Here is a 17180-nt window from a genome sequence, read left to right as displayed (position 1 = left end):
AGAGACGCCATGGCTGCGTGCGCTGCCCGTGACAGCCCTGAGGCTCCCCGAGTACTGAGTGATGAGAGACACCGCAACTCACCTCTGCTTCCCCTCCTGACTATTGCTGTTTCCTAAAGAGCCGGAGGTACACCTCCAGTCCTTCCGCGGCTCTTCAGAACTAAGCTTCTCTCTACACATGAACACTTACTCTCTAGGAGCACTAGACACAAATGGCTCAGATCATGAGCTATAGCAGGAGAAAATTCTCTTTTGGTTTTGAAATTTCAACCAGCTGTACCACTACAGAACTTTTAGACTTGCAGAGTTAATTTCAAGTATCTCAGAAAGAATACTGCTAAGGGGCTTCCAGTTCTGGCAAGGTGGCAGAAAAAGAGCCTAACAAGATGCTCACTCTGAAAGCCAGGGAGAAGGGGTATTATAGGAAGTGACTGAGTGACTGCCTGTGATCTTTAAAACTGTCAAAGTCACAAAAGTCAAGGAACGGCTGGGAGTGGAGGAGACTGGGCGATAGGACAGCTGGCTGTGGCTGGGGTCCTGGTCAGATCCTTAGTCACCTAGCACATTTGGGGACAACTGGCAACCCTTGGACGGGCCTTCTGATGAAGAAGTTCTGTGTAGGCTTCCTGCAACTTTTTTTGCAGTTTCTAAAATGATTTCAAAATGAAAAGCAAAGTTAAGCTTCAGGGAAATTGAAAACTACAGGTTAAATGTTGAATGAGTAGCCATGCACTGATGGAGTTAGCCTGCGAGGAACAGCCCCAGGGGTCACACAACCAGGATGTGGCTCCCAAGTAGGCACCAGGCCAGGGAGTCCTCTGGGAAGGCATGGAGCCTCTCATGTCATTGTCCCCTGCAGAATTAAACCCTTCAACCCTCTGAGGAAGAGCAAGGGAGAGGCTAGAAGGCAGGGCACGTGTGTCCCACCTTGGACCTGGCACACAGGGCCCCACAACAGAGGGGTAGGTGTTCAATCTACTCTATCACCTGGGAAGCCACACAAATGGAACATAGCCCCAAACCCACCCCTGAGCCTCTCACAAACTGATGTGGGGGGTCTGATGTAGACAGGACTGAGGAATACTGAGCGCCTCTGAGGCCCCCAAAAGTCCTTGGCATGTGCCAGCGAGGTCAGCCATGCCCCTGCATCTCACCTTGCCGGCTGAGCTGTGCAAATGCAATCAGATATTCATTTACAAAAACTGGAGAGAAAATAAACCACAATCTTAAAAACCAAGCCAAACCCAACAGCCAGAAAAAGCCAAGTTCACTTACAGACATGGATAAAAAATCTGAACTTAAAACAAAATCAAACAACAAAAACATAACATCCAGTGTCATCTCAGGACACTGTGATGGGGACACCTTAGAAAAATAATGTGACCATCTGCCCACAGATGAAAGCAGAAAAATGGTGAATGACTCAATGAGTGAAAAGTGTAATTTGATATAATTTAACTTATTTATGATTTTTAAAACTCCAAGAAACAAAACAAAATACCAAATCCACTTGTAGCAAAGCAGGACTAGAAAAGAATTGTCTCAACCCAGTATAGGCTAGCTGTAACAAAAGACACTTTCCATGGACATTGTACATATCATACTTGATGCTAATACCTTAAAGAATTTCTATAAAGTTAGTATTTAAAAAAAAAAACCTGCCTTCTATGATTGCTCCAATTTTATATGATACAGAGGTTATTGCCTTTCCAGAAGGGTTGCAAAATAAAAACAATTAAAAGAAATAAAAAAGAGAAAGAAAGGATGTAAAGATTTCAGAGGAAGAAACAAACTGTCACTACTAACAATACATGTGAATTTTTTACATAAAGTTATAGGGGAACTAACAAGAACATTCCTGAAGTTTTTGGCTTGCAGCACCACACCCCAGTCTGAGCAGCAAAATGCCCAGCTGGGATCAGACAGGAAACTCCATGCTTTATGTCCTGCCTGTAGAATGGGACAACAGGAGCCAGAGAAGCACAGTGAGCACTGGATGAGCTGGTGTTCCTGCATGCCAGCAGCCAGGGCAGAATGCAGTTAACTATGCAGACATTAATTAATTCTCACAATGATCTTACAGATATCCTGCTGACCCATTTCACAGATAAGAAAAATCAGATTCACAAACAAGTCAAGAATAATGTCCTGGAGGATCCCAGGCCCTTCTCTTTATATGGCAGTTTTCAGAAATACTCATTGACCCTGATTTCCCTGCTCTTCTGAGAGCCCAGAGGAGTTAGAAATAGGACTCCAGTGTTGTGACAAGAAGATTTAGACACAGTAGATTTAGACAAATGGGGTGACATATCATGTTCCTGGACAGAAAGTATCAGCATCATGAGGGACCAAGAAGAGCAACTGAGAAAATTCTAAAAATCCCAATCAGTGGATGGTGTGTGTGTGTGTGTGTGTGAGTGTGTGTGTGTGTGTGTGCACGCGCGCAGGGCCCTAGGAAGATTTTACAAGATAGTAAAACATTTTAAAACCTCTATAATTAAACAATGTAGAATTAGTGCATGAATAACTAGACTAATAGAATGGAATAAAAAGTTCAGAAATAGATCCAAGTGTATATGGAATTTAATGTTACAAATCAGGAGGAGGAAAAAAGTGGATATTTTATAAAAGGGCCATGGGACAATTACATAGCTATTTGCAAATGGATTCATACCTCACTCCATATATAAGGACAAGTTCTAAATGGATGGAGCTCTCTATTTAAAAATGAAGTCATAAAAGTGGCAGCAGAAAATGGGGTGAATTCCTTTATAATCTGAAAGTGAAGAAAACCTTCTTATCTATGACTCAGAAATCCAAAAGCAAGCAAGAGAAGATTCTTAAGTTAGACTTTAATTCTTTTTTTGCATGGCAAACATATATATACATATTTCTCATGGGAATGCAAAATATTACCACCTTCTACAAGAAGAAGTGGGATTTGGCAATGTCTAGAGAATCTCCATGTACAGTCACTGTTTGATCCAGAAATCTCAATTCTGAGAATCTACCCCAAAGATTCAGTGGCAAAAATATAAAATTATCATGCAAAGGCTGAAAACAATCTTCTGGCAAAATAATGTGCCCCAAATATATCCATACCTGTTCCCTAGAACCTGTGAGTATGTTCTCTCACGTGGTGGAAGACTTTGAAGACATAATTAAGGTTAAAAGCCTTTAAACCAGGAGATTGTCCAAGTAGATCCAAAGCAAGCAGAAGAGTCCTTAAAAGAAGAAGAGGGCCAGAGACGAGGCTGAAGGAGGGGAGAATCAAAGTCTGAGACTCAACTCATTATAACAGACTCTGAAAATTGGGGAGGGACCATGAGGCACAGAATACGGTGGCCTGTGGCAGCTGGATGGCCTAGCTAACAGATCCTCATAAACAGGATCTCAGTCCTGCAACTACAGGGAAATGGCACTCTGCCAGCATCTTCATGAGTTTGAAAGTGAACTCCTCCCCAGAGCCTCTAGAAGAGACCCTGCCGTGGGGATGCCTTGAGTTTGGCCCATGAAACCCGTGTTGAACTTCTGACCTATAAAACTATGATACATTTGTGTTGCATAAGGCAATAAGTGTTTGTTAATTTGTGAGGGCAATGATATAAAATGAATACCCACTCCAAATGTGCCCCCAACTAAAGGGCTAGCTAAGTAGACAATCCCCAGTGCATGCCCTCTGGGGAGACCTGTCCATGTGCAGGAAATATCGAGGGAGCCGTCTACATGGATGACCAGTGAGCTTCAGGATGCTGTCACACAAGGAGTGTGAAGTTCAAGATGCTGCCTTCCATGCAGGAAAGCGGGATATGAATATATGAATTTGCTTATGTTGCTGGGGGAAAAAAGAGATTAATTCCAAACCTAATACATGTAGCTATCTATGGGAGAGACAGGAAACAGCGTGAAGGGGGGACTGAGGTGAACATAAATTTCTCTGAATGTGACTTTTTAAAAAACAGTTTTGACTTTGAGATCATGAATGAATTACATGCTCCAAAATAAATTTAAAATTTTTCTAATAATATTCCTAAAGAAAATAATTTGATTTTTTCCTTTTTATTGGCTCTTTTAAGCAAAATAATTTTTAAAGAAATTGGTCATTAAAAATTGAAGCACAAAATGAAATACATGAAACAAATTCACTTATTCTCTATTAAGCTGGTGGTTGCACAGTCAAAAAAAAAGAAAGAGTTACACAGCATGACTTTAGAACTCAATGTTTTGACTATATATGCATGGTAAAATGTATCTTAGAGACAAACACTCAAATTGCATTTGATAGTTACACTACTGAAATCACCATTTTGAAACTCTTAACATAATAGTCACATAGAATAAATATTTATGTATGGGTTTCTAAAAAACACAATTTTAGCATAAGAAAAATGATATTTAATATATAAATTCAGGAATAATAATCTTAAAAACTGGAATGAGAATATTGATATGTATTCATCATTAAAAAAATTTTGTAGTTGTAGATGGACAAAACGCCTTCATTTTATTTGTTTACTTTTTTCATGTGGTTCTGAGACTCGAACGCAGTGCCCCTCACATGCTAGGCAAGCTCTCTGCCACTGAGCTACACCCCAGCCCATGTATTCATCATATTTTTAAAAATATCATTTCCTCTTTCTGTCCACTGGAAAGGTCTAGAACCAATGACCAACTGATAGCAATAATCACCCATCCCTCTGGTGCCAGGTTATGGTCCTTTAAGACCCCTCTATACTAAATGAAACCAAGGCCTATCAGATGGAGGGATGGCTCCACCTGAGCTTGGGGCAGGAAGGTACAAGCTGGGCCTGAGCGGCCTCAGAAAGCAAAGTAGTCACCAAAAATAGGTGGCTTCGAGTAAGGGGGCCCAGGACAAGAAAGACTGCCCAGGCTAAAGATGGATAAATTGGGGGCTCAAAAAAGAATAATGACAGCAGGCGCCTGCAACATACTGAATATATAAAACCCTATAGCCCTATACTTCCATAATAAAACTCAGGGAAAGAGATAGCAGGCAAAAAAAAAAAAAAGAGGAAAGAAAAATTTTAACATTAAAAGTAACAGGGATAATTGGTAATTAAAGGAAAAGATATCAAGGCTCTTCTACATTTTCTTCTAAGATTTCCAAAGTTAACTTCTATTATTTTGGTTTTCATCCACTGGGGATTGATTTTCTTGATTAGATGTGAAGCAGGGACATATTGTTACATTTCTAAGTAAATAAATGTTCCAGCATCATTTATGGATTGTTCCCATGTACATGGTTCCCACTTTGAGGATCCTAAGTAGGTTTCCAGAAACGTCTGCTTGATGAAACTTGTTAAGATGTGGATGGACTCGGTCCTGATTTATGGCCAGTTTCCAGGAGTGACAGCCTTACCCTCACCCAGTGCCAGTGCAGGCATTAAAGCCACTAGGGTTTCACTGAAGACAATCACCGCTTGGAAACTTTACTGCTCTCGTAATCTGGCTCTTTATCTTTTTTTCTCCTGCTTTTATTAGAACACAGAAGTGGAAGACTGTGGTATTCACCCCTGTTGGTGGGTCCTGTCCAAGTACAGCCCTCTCACAGACACCCCAGCCCTGCAGTACCGCTGTGGGCCTTGGCATCAGAACCCGAGTCTTTCCCACGGCTCACTCTGGGATCCCGTGTTATCTGTGCCCACTCTCACCATTCACTTCGCATCTCTGTGTGCTGCCTCCTGCTGCCCTCCAAACCCAACCTGGGAGTTCCTTCCTGAGAACCAGAGGTCCTTCCACCCAAGAGAGAACATTTCCCAATTACAGTAGAAACCTCATCAGTTTTTGCTTATTGCTAAATCCTCCATGCCTAAAATAGTGCTTGGAGATAGAACATGCTCCAGAAATACTGTTAAATGAATGCATATTCTTTGACAGACAAGTTGTGCTAAACAGTCAATCCCATCAGTATATTTGGTAGCTGATTGTGATGCAGATTTTAAAAACAAATCAGTCAATTGGGTTTTCAAATTTGGGGTACCTATTTTGAAACAACTTGAATTTGAACTCTTATTCTCACTCTTTTGATCACCCAGTAAGTAGGACCCTGTCCCCAGCATCTGAGTTGGTTCTATCTTCTCCTTCTCCTCCTCTAAGCACAATCACATCAATTGTCCCTATGTCCTTGCTGCTGCTATTGGGTTGTCCTGCAAGCATCATTCAACCGTCCCTCAAGGACAGATCCCTATGATACTTTCTGGAAACTTCAGCTTCTGGTTTTATGAGACACATACCTGCCCCTCCACAATCCATCTGGAGATGGATGTCTTCCCATCGTAGCCTGGCCGGAACTGCAGAGTAGCTGAGCGAGGGCTGATGTTGGAAATGACCAGGTTGGACGGTGCCCCAGGAAGGTCTAGAGATGAATGAAAGAGGGAGGTGGGGTTAAATTCTGTCAAGACTTAGGCAAGTATCATGTCAGTTTTGTGCCAGTTTCTATACCAAGAAAGAGTTGTTTTTCAAAACGATGAAAGTAAAAAGTAGCAGAACTTCTTCCAGGATAGAATCGAGCCTGTCATCTACGAGGCTCCAGGCTACCTGAAGTGGCCCTAGGAGGCACATGTCTCATTTCTTTCTGAACAGACATGGTAGTTAATTAATAAGTACTTGTTGAATGAGCAAAGGGTGAATGAATGTAATTCCTCCCATCTGCTAAAACCACTAAGTGTTGTGTCCAGTTTTCTTTCATCATTCCCATGATGCCCTGGTTAGGAGGGTCAGGGAGGCCAGGGACAAGGATGGTTTCTAGGTAGCATGACATGGCAGGTGTTCAGGTCTTAGGCTTAGGCTTCTTGGGTCTGGTTTCCAAGACAACCAAATGCAGGTGACAGTGCAGAACTCTTTCCACTCTGCCTGTATTCTGTTGCTCTGGCAACGAGACAAGGTGGAAGGTGGGTGTGCGGAAGGAGGCTGCCATCATCTGAGCCTCCCCATGGCTCACTAGACTATCGCAGACTAGACACCTTTGGGTGGGATGCTCCCCAAAGAACCTTTCCAGCTCACGAGTGCAACACTGTGTTCAGATGAGAGATCTGATGATTTATATAATAATTTTGTATTATTTGTTAGGTGATGCACAATATCCTAGAGAAAGATAATGGGATAAAATGAAAAAAAGAAGACTTCAATTCAAGCCAGCTTTCTACCTGCAGTGTTCCTAAGGAGTGACTTCCTAACATGCATTGCTGGGGCATTTAAAGGCACTTGCCAGGGACAATAAAACCACTTGGTCATCAGTTCAATATTGGCACACGCGGGGTCTCTAGGATCTCAAGGGTCCTTCTGCATCTAGTTTAATGAATCTGAAGCAGAAAATGTTTAAACTGGAGGACAAGAGACTCTTTTCGTTATATTCCTCAGCTCTCAGTCACTAATGGATATGAACCTCAAGAAGGGCAAACAGAACACAGTTCCCCAGAAGGGTCTGTCCTCACAGCATGCTGCCCACAGATGATTCCTGTGCCCAGGTATGCCGCAGGATGGCTCTCCAGCTATAGGTTTCCTGTTCTGCAAACACAGAACAGCAGCCCCCACTCCCTTCACCCTTGACTAACAGGCCTGATCTATTTGCCCCCAGATCGCCCCACTGCAGGTCCAGGTGTGGCATGGACACAGTAATGCTGGATGCAGAGGGCATCTGGAGGTCAGTGAGCCCAGTCTCCTGCCCTGGATAGACAGTGTCCAAGCCATGCCAAAAAAAACCCTGGTACCTCTGCATGGGTGTACTTCCCATGCTGCTCTCCGTCGGTGTGTGCAGCCCTTATAACAAATTAAACAGTGCCACATCATCACCAGTGTTCTGAGAGTACTAATGGTATTTCAAATATGTGCTTTGGGAACTGGCTTAAAACACTTTAAATATGTGTTATGGGAACTGACTACTTGTGTAAGATAAATGAAGAGATGAAAAAGAATCTTTCTGTAGGTCAAAGACTTAAAACAAGGCTGAACTGCCTCAGAGCAGCGGTTCTTGAGTGGCATTTGGCTGCAGCAGCTTCGCCTGAGCACTGATGACCTCAGGGTCATTGCAGATCAGACCCTGGGGGCAACTCTGCTGCAGGATGGGCCTGTGGATTTTGCACAGAGGCAGTGTGAGGGCCACGACTGGTTGGGCAGAAAGACGTGCTCCCGTGTTCCCTGCTGGGGGTGGCTCAGTCCAAGGGAGCGCAACTCCAGCAAGGGCCAGGGAGGGCTGAGTGTCTTGTGACAGAGAACCTTATGACTAAGTGGCACCAAAGTGGCACCATGGGGGAGGTATGGGACAGCAAACGGTGGTTCACAGGAGGACTTTCACCGTCTTTGTCTTATGTGTCATGTATTCTCTTCCAATCACGAATGCCACCCTGCCAGGAGAACAGCTGGGTCATGAAGCCTGAACTGAAAGTGAGGCAAGTACGGGGACAGGTGTGGCTTCCCGTGGGTCTTTCAGACTTTACACATGAGGCAGTCATGTTTCTTTCAAATACGGCAAGCTGACATCTTTTAAATGGCAAGAGACTTATAGCTTTAATTAAAGAATTGCTCTGACCTCCCCATGACATTTTCTCACATTCACATGTATTTCTGATTCTCTGCCAAAACACCTTTATTTTAAAGGTAAACTTTACAATTGGAGAAAAAAAGAGATGGGTAGCAATTTTCTAAAGCTGGAATGAGTGTGTGGAACATTTAGGAAGATAGCCTGAATTTCAAAAGGACAGGTCTGAGTCTGGCGGCACTGGAGCGCCAGCTGGACGAGGGCAGCTTGCCAAGCACACCCCCAGCTCCGGCCCCTGCCCTCTGCCCCCTGCCTTCTGGCCCCTGCCCCTGGCCTATTCTTCCCACTGTCTCTTGCTCCTTTTTCTTGTTGAAACCCTCAGTTTGTACTTCTTGTAAAGTGAGTAAAGCTCTATGCTTCCTATTATAAATGGCAACCTCTCCTTCCCCCTTAACACATTTCCACTTGCAGGAGAGACAAGGACAAGCCCCATCAGATAAGCTGGAGAGCGAGGCTGAAGGCAGCCAATGCCTGCTTACCCTCCTGCCCAGAGTGGTCCAGCAGGAGGCTGACACTCCACCCTGTTCAAGGCATTCAGTGGGTTCTGCAAGGAAATGCCATTGACCTTGAGGGTCAGGAATCTGTACAGGAAAGATGAGAGCAGGAAGGGTGCTCAGGGATCTTACCAACCTGGGGGCACTCCAGAAGAGATGGTGGATGAGGTGGCCAGGCCTACCCCTGCTGCAGTCAAGGCTGCCACGTCAATGGTGTAGGTGGTGAGGGAGGACAGTCCTTTGATTTTATATTCGTGTGTTGTGCTATTGAGGGTGTGCGTGAGCCGAGAGTCGTTCTTTCCATACACCTCCCAGGAAATCTGATAGCCTGAAAGGACAAACAGGAGTTGAGTTGTGACCCCCACCAGCCTGAGGACTGAGACGGATGCCATGCCATTATCTTAGCAGATCTGGGACAGCTGAGGCAAGGAGGAAGCTCAGCTAGATCTTCCAAGGTCACGGTGGGATTCATGGCCCTGCCCAAATGGAAATGAAGCAGGGCTCCTGCCTCTGTGCCCCACGGAAGTTCGCCATACCCCTTCTTTCACTGCAGTGGCAGTGTTTCCCCAACACAGTGAGCCTCAGGAACCTGGTGTGTAGACAAAGAGTGGTGGATGACTATCATCAGCTGCTTGCTCCGCATAGCTCCTCTTGTCTAGTTATGTGTGGTGCATTCTGCCAATATTTCCATTTTAAGAAGCTACTATTTTCGTGATACTGTGCTCTAAACCAATGGCTTGCTCTTGGGTTGCATCTGGTTTCTGGAATCCCTTCTACCTTTTCCTTTTTTAGATGATTGACAAACCACTCTTCCAGTTTGCAAAGTGCTGTCCCTGGAAAAGTTCCTTTTTACCTGAGTGTGTGAGTTTTGCTTCTAGCTTTCCTTCTTCCCTTTTTGGATATTCTGTTTTTCTAGCAAAATTTAATTTCCCCCTATACTCTCTTCGGTCCTGCGGGGCCTCATGATCACAATTTATCCAACTCTCACAACTTGAGGCTTGGAGAAAAAGAGATCTGACTAGTGCCTGAGTCACCTTCCTCAGAGGGGTAGAGAACGCTTAACGTGTCTTTAAATAAAGAGGGAGACCGTGATGGAAAGAGCTCTTGGGTCCAAGATACAGGAAAACTGCTGAAAGCACTTGCTCCCCCTTCTCCTCAGTCAATAAGCTCGGGGATGCTGAAGCACCAGGATGCATCCTGACTTCCTTCTCTTTCTGATGAAAGTAATAAATAAAGCTGGAAAGTTGCATTTGTAGGTGAACAAGAATTTAGAGGAAGGCATCTTGGGACTTTAATATTTTAGAAAACAAAAAAAGAAAAAAAGACTAATGTCAAAACCAGCTCCCTGCTCACTGTCCCTGTAGTTCTCATGCAATCTGGCAAGCTCAGTGTGCAGGCCCAGACACTCTCAAGCTGGGTGGTTCATCCAGGAACAGCAAAAGAACAAAGGTTCCAGAGGGGTGCTCGCCACAGTGCCACAGGGCCACCAGAACACCTGGAATTACACTGGCCAGTGGCTGGGTGGGTCTTTGCTCCAGCCATGTAGACCCCTAGGCCACCTTCCTCTGTGCAGGTTCCCACTACCTCTTGGAACCAGTCCCCTTTTCCTCTGCACAGTGCTGGCTTGCTGACCCCTGGTCACTGCCTCCTCCCAACTCCCCAGGGTTGGGTCTCAGGCTCTCCCTCCTAACCTGCTGCCCAGCCAGCTCATCTGTACAGACAGCACTAAGATCACTAGGCTCCTCATTAGTTCTTTCCTTTTGGCTAATTTGAAATTTTGGAAATAATTATACAATTAATAAAACAAAAACCTTCAGGATAATGAATACTAACAATATCAAACAGAGTGTGCACAAGGTCCCTGGGAACATCCTAAGTACTCCTCATGTAACCCACATAGCACACCTTTGACACTAGAAAGCTGCCATCCTCATTTTACAAAGGGGAAATGGTACAGGGAGCTTCAGGAACTTGCTAGAAACCAAGAGGCACTTCTAGGTCCAGGCTGCTCCTCAGCATGACAATGTCCTGCCACCCATGCCAATTTCTTCATAGTGTCTGAAGAATGTGTCTCCATAGGTCAGACACATGACCTGACCTTGAGCTCATCAGGTCAACGTGGAGCTGAGACACAGCCATCCCAGCCTCTTTAGTAAGCACAGCATTGTTGGGATTTATTAGAATCAAAATTGATAATATGGTATGCTCAAATTGTTATGGATACGAACAAAAACAAATGAACAACTAAGGAGCCTGCTCTGCTTAGCAAGGCCCTAGAAAAACACCATCAGGGAGAAAGGCCAGCCTGGACCTCACAATGAAGAGCAGCACAGGACACAGCAAGCCCACAGACAGACAGTGCAGCGGGCACGTGGCAGCTGAGGATGCCCTCCCACTCGTGTGCAGCTTTGGGGACGTGCTGGGTGGACCCAGCCACTCTGGCCAGAGACTGTTTCATCTGGCTCTAGTGCCCCTATATGAAAGGAGACGGGAGGGGCGCCCGGAGCCAGGCCGGAGCCTCCAGCTTGTGTCCACCTGCTCCGAAAGGCTGCCTAACTGAGACTAACGACCAGAGGAGCTTCAGAAATAATTTTCTGTTGATCTGAAGTAAATTCTCTACAAGAGAGCAGTGCATCCAATCACAAACTGTCTGTCTGCATCCCGGCCCTCATAAATCAGAGCGTACAGAGGGAGGAGTGGAAGATACTGAAATTTACAATAAGAGTCCGATGGGCAATTTACTCGGGTGGGTGCTTGGCTGCCCCTGCTCAGCGTTTCCCTTTCATTCTGGCCCCAAATTAAAACCGAGGCACAGGGGGGCCTGATGTGGTTGGGCTGATAAAGCAGGATGTCCAACGGGCCCCATCCATACAGCGTGCAGGGCACAGGACCAAGCCATCAGCGAGGGGTCCATGCTCCTCCCTGCAGAGGCCTTCAGCATCAGCTGCCCTGAGGGCCAGGTCTTGGGGAGGCGCGTGGGCTCTGGGGGCCTCGGTGGCCTGCAAATACAGCTTTTCTTTTGCTATACTTGATAAAATACCTCCAGTACACAGAGACCTCCATGGTGCTGCTGGAATGTTCCATGGGAGAGTCTATGTGGGGTGCCACTGAGAGCCACACTGAGGGTAGGTGTCACAGAGAGGTGATGAGGTGATTTTCCAGTGACACAGCCATCCACCTCACCCTTGGGAACCTTCTCCTCTACAGTACTGCTCAGACAGAGCATGGGCACCCATTGCAGTTTCTGAGGATGGGGTGTGCTTTATAGTGTGGGCAGAAACAGAAACACAGGCCATGTACAGCGAGGTGGGAACAACATGGCCCCCTGAGAAGAGGGACAGAGTCTGTGGCAGCACCGTCACCAGCAGCCCAGGCAGTGGTGAGAGGCAGGCAGGCTGGTAGACTCCTACTCGGAAGAGCCCCAGCCTTCCGAAGGTCAAGTTCCACAATAAACCATAGACGTTTGCTTGTAACTACAGGTATTTGTTTAAATAAAATACGAAATTGAGTTCATTAAGCCCTATTAGCTGGCAGGAACAGCTGATCATAAATTGGAAGTATTGGCACCCACACTTGGCTATGCAACTTGGGGAACTCAACCTACTCCGCCTGCTATTCCCCCTCACGCTTTAAAGTGAGAATAGAGACTGCACTGAGATCAGAGGGACAGGGCAGGCTACGTCCATGTCTGTGATAGGGACACCCTTCTGAGACAAGATGTCTACCCAGGAGTCTCATCCAGAGTTCTGGAACACAGCAGACTGCCTTGAAATGCCAACTGGGCAGAGAGGAATTGCCAGTCTCTCTCCCTTGGTAGCCTGCTTCTCAACTGGTGGCAAGCATGGCTTTGTTCAATGCCAGGGTTACCCTGAGGGGTGCACATACAAGGCCAGACTGAAGCTGTCTGGACCTGCACGCAGCCCTGCCAAGCCATGCACACCCCGCCCCACTCCCCGGAGTGATTTTCCATCTTTTTGTGGCATAAAGCAATGCTAACCAGTGGGCTCCTGCTCTCTATCGTGTCCCGCCTGTTCCCACCATGTTGACTTCCTTCCACGCCAGGAGACAGGAGGGCTTTCTTAGTCTGTACACTCAGTGCCTGCAGTCCTGTGCCCGAGAAGACCTCATCCCAACAGACAGGGGTTTGAAGTCCAGTTGGGACAGTGCTACTTCCCAGTCCTGGACTGAAGCACCCAGAGTGGGTTTCAAAACATAGGCTTCTTGAAGGCAGGCCAGAGAATATGTTCACTTCATTAAAATGTTTGAGGTGGCATTAACTCGAGAGTCTGTGAGTGATCAGCACAGCCACCCTGTGAAGGGTTCGGTGGACACAGTTGCTCACGGAGCACATACCTAAGGGCAGTGGCAGGCAGACGCCGGTTCTGCTGCTGGAAGGAGACTGGAGTTAGGGTGGGGACAGTTCCTGGACTGGCCACTGGGGTGCTGAACTCTTTGCAGTGAACTCCCAGGGCAGTGACCTTTGCTGCAGTGACACACAGGATGTCTGCCACCTGTTCCTACCACATGCCAAATAGAGTTCAGCGTCCCAAGGAGAGCGTGGCCCTCCTCTGTACACCCTATCCTCTCATAGCAGAGTTTCTGGCTGTTGCTGTGATATGGCATGAAACAACACTGTGAAGGAGGAAGTAAAAAAGTAGCAGGAAAGTCCAGGAAGCCCAGTTAGATAAGCCCACGGCTCAAGCAGCAGGACAGCACCAGTAGGGGCACACAGCCCACTGCGAGCACCTGTGGCCAGCGAGGGAGGAAGAGGGTACTCTGCTCTTGATGTGCATCATTTTAAATGGCTGTTAAGCTGTCAGCACACAGGCCCTGATGTCATCTGGCCCTACTGAGCAGGCCTGCCAGGAACGTCCTTGGCCGAGGGCTTTGAGAGACATGCAGGAGGCTGTGGACAGGGGAGAGAGGGTTCCCCCACAGGGCAGGGGCACAGTTCACCTCTGGGTCCACATTTGATGATGCAGAGGAGAGAATGGATGCCAGTCCTGGTGCTGGCTGGGCCACTGTAGGACACGTGACCATGGGAGTCACTGCCCTAGCTCAATGTTCCTATCAAGTGAATGGGTGCAGGCTGTGCCTCTGCAGTGGTAGAGGCTGTGCCTCCTGCAGCTTTGAGGTGCCTGGGCAACAGGGTGCCCCAGGTGGTCACTGTTGTCATCTAGGATGCTGGTGGCAGAAGGAAAGGATCACAGCCAGATGGCAGTGACAGGCCACCTGTGCTCATCTGTAGGCTGCAGGTTCCTTGTGCGGATTTTCAGACACAGTGGACAGCAGGTGTTTGCTCCAGGAACCGCAGGGAGCTAAAGTTCCCTGGGTCTGAGAATGTGACCACTGTCATGTTGTGAACAGCTCAGGCTCCAGGCTGACATGTGTGCTGACAAATGACTCACTCAGAGCTGGGACCACCTGGACCCTGAGGGCCCGACTGCAAAATACCTAGGAGAAGCCTTTGATGGGATATGCCATGCTATTGGCAAAGACCCTAGTGAGTGCTGACGCATTATGTACCCAGTGTGTGTGTGGCCAAGCAATAAGAATATGAAGTGGCTTGCTTAAAATTCCAAAAAAATATTTTGGAAGAGAAAAGGGCTGCTCACTGGTGGCTAAGCGGCTCAGGGCCAGCTAGTGGGCCACCCCCTCAGTACAACTTGCCTCAGTTAGCCCTCAATAGCCCTGGGGGGTGACATGGCCCACAGTTGACACAGGGCCTGGGAGGTCAGCTGCAGCGCCCACAGTGGAAGAGAGGCCTCCCAACTTCATACGAGGCTAAAGCCTCTGCTGGTTTCATCAAACCAAGATTTCTTTCTTTTCAAACTGAGATTTAAATTGAGCTTTAACCTGAACAATTTTCAGAAACCTCTTCTATAAAATAATCACTGAAAGTCCTACAAAAGGTGAGCTGCTTCCCAGAGGCACCTCACACCACAGGAGGGGAGTCTCACTGAGAGGCAGCCAAGTGCGCCCAGGCCTCCTGGGCACAACTCAGAAGCCCTCTCAGGCTGGCAGGTAAGGCGATCTCCTCGTTCTTAGGTTTCTCCCAGTGGGGAGGGCCTGGAAGGGGGGATATGGATTCAGGTGACCCCAGCTTTCTTCTGGCCTTGCCACTCATGGCAGTGGGGTGAGAGCCAGGACCTGGCAGGCAAGCATCATGGTCACTGCCTAACTGGCTGCATGTTGGGAACCTGCTGCAGACAACAGGCTTTCAAAGAACACTTGCCGAATGACGGAAAGGTCCCCTACCCTCTGGCCAGAATATCAACCTTAACCTTACCACAATACTAAGCAAATATCTCATAAAATGACCAATTCCTATTTAATCAAAGAGGCTTTTAAGGCTTTTGACTATAAGGAGAACAAATCCCCAAACTGCCCACACAGTAAAATGACTCATACCTTTGAGTGGCCCTGGCCCAGGGGCTGTGACTGCCACATGGCTAGACAGACATTTCTATTATTCCGAGAGGGCCGTGATGGGCGCCCACTCTCCTCTTCTCTATCGGGGACCGTCACCACCTCTTTGTGTAGGGCACGCTTGTTGTTTCCTCTTGTGGGACCGAGGAACAAGTACCTGTAATGATGCCGTTTTTCTCCAGGGGCTCCTGCCAGCTGACCTTGAGAGATGTGTCTAGAATCTCCGTGAAGCTCAGATGTCCCACAGCTCCTGGTCCTACCAATTAAAAATAGAGGCACCTGTCAACATGAGAGCCCAGTTCTCTTTTAATCAGATTTGGCTGAAAGATTCCAACTATGAGTAGGAAGAAGTGAGTAATGGCCAGCAGAAATCTGTAGGAAACATCAGGAAAAGTACACAAGGTTCAAGGGAAATAGGTTTAAAGTTGTCCTAGGTATCATTGCATGAATTATTTTGCCCACTCTACCCCAGCCACATAGAGAACTGAAGCAATGGGCAGCAGGGGATTTATACATAACTCATGCTCAGTCTTTCTCCTTGATCTAATCTAAGTAGAATAATCAGGTGGGCTACATTCTGAACAAATCACTCTCATGGAGTGTCCCTTGATGGTCAGACATTTGCAGCCATGTGTCTGGCTTATGTGGGGCTATGGGGCCTTGCAGAAGCTAGAACAGGGATGTCTTGGCCCACACCAGGACTAGCCCACACCTGGCCCACAGGCAATGCATGCCAGACTGATCCAGAATTCCGGACTCAAAGACCCCTCTCCTGAGGGATTCCAGAGGGGCAGACAGGTGCAGGAGAAAGTGCCAGCAAAAAAAATGGTTCCTTTCTAGGAATTTCTTTGCACTCTAGCCTTCCTGCTAAGGGAGGGTGGAACAGCAGAGACAAAGTTAACCTGGAGGTAAAGCTGGGTTTGAGAACTGGCTGCACTGTGCACTATCTCTGCAATTCAACTCTCAAAGCCTTGGTTTGCTCATCTGTGAAATGGGAAAATAAAAATAATTCTACAATGTAATATGAGAATAAAATTTAATAATGTCCAATTCTGCCTTGACACTGAGGACAAACTCCTCAGTGAACATTAACTGCTATCATTATTAATTATTGGAAGGACCTTCCTATCACCAGAGGATATTGTCCAAAGATTAGATTTCTGCCAGTGGAGAATAGACTTGAGAAGCCACAACATGAGTTACCAACCCAAGCCCAGGCCCTGCACAGTGAAACAACCCACTCAAGGACACAGCCATGAAGCACAGGGCTTGGTCCAGCAGGTAGGTGGGCAGATCTGCTTGCTATCCAGGACAGCAGGGCAGGGAATGGGGAGGCTGCAGGCTAGACAGCAGCTCTCAGGGCAGTGCACCCCAGTTTACAGCCCTTTACAGCTCCTGCAGCCCCCCTGGTGGGGTCAGCCCAACCTGCCTGGTGGTCAGAAGGTAGAAGAGGACACTATAGCCCAGGGGTGACATTCTTGCTGATGCTGGGCACTCCCAATTTAACTTGGTCTCTTGACAGTGTCAGTGGCTATTTGGGGCCTGGAGTACAAGCAGATGGCAATGAAAATGTTTAGGAGGTGGCTTATAAGGTGGGAAGATGGGCTATACAGTCCAACAGGCCCAGTGCTAAGTGGCACCTCCCAGATATCCCTGTGTCCACAGTTTACAGCAAATGCACCTGGTTTGCTCAGATCTGC

The 17180-nt window shown here is 47.0% G+C and overlaps 1 protein-coding gene across 1 annotated transcript in view; it reads right to left on the bottom strand.

Annotated features, from left to right (window-relative positions):
- Sdk1 (sidekick cell adhesion molecule 1) overlaps positions 1–17180 on the bottom strand; it is an 866268-nt gene that overhangs the window by 134187 nt on the left and 714901 nt on the right. The window contains exons 20-22 of the mRNA XM_076840017.1: positions 15638–15736; positions 9188–9379; positions 6255–6376 (exon numbers count right to left, since the gene is read on the bottom strand). Of these exons, the coding sequence (XP_076696132.1) occupies positions 6255–6376; positions 9188–9379; positions 15638–15736 (413 nt within the window). The remainder of the gene's footprint in view (positions 1–6254; positions 6377–9187; positions 9380–15637; positions 15737–17180) is intronic.

The sequence above is a fragment of the Callospermophilus lateralis genome, chromosome 19 (genome assembly GCF_048772815.1).
Source record: "Callospermophilus lateralis isolate mCalLat2 chromosome 19, mCalLat2.hap1, whole genome shotgun sequence".
In the NCBI taxonomy this organism is placed as follows: Eukaryota; Metazoa; Chordata; class Mammalia; order Rodentia; family Sciuridae; genus Callospermophilus; species Callospermophilus lateralis.
The sequence above is the reverse complement of the archived record's forward strand: the minus strand, read 5'-3'. Positions and strand labels throughout refer to the sequence as shown.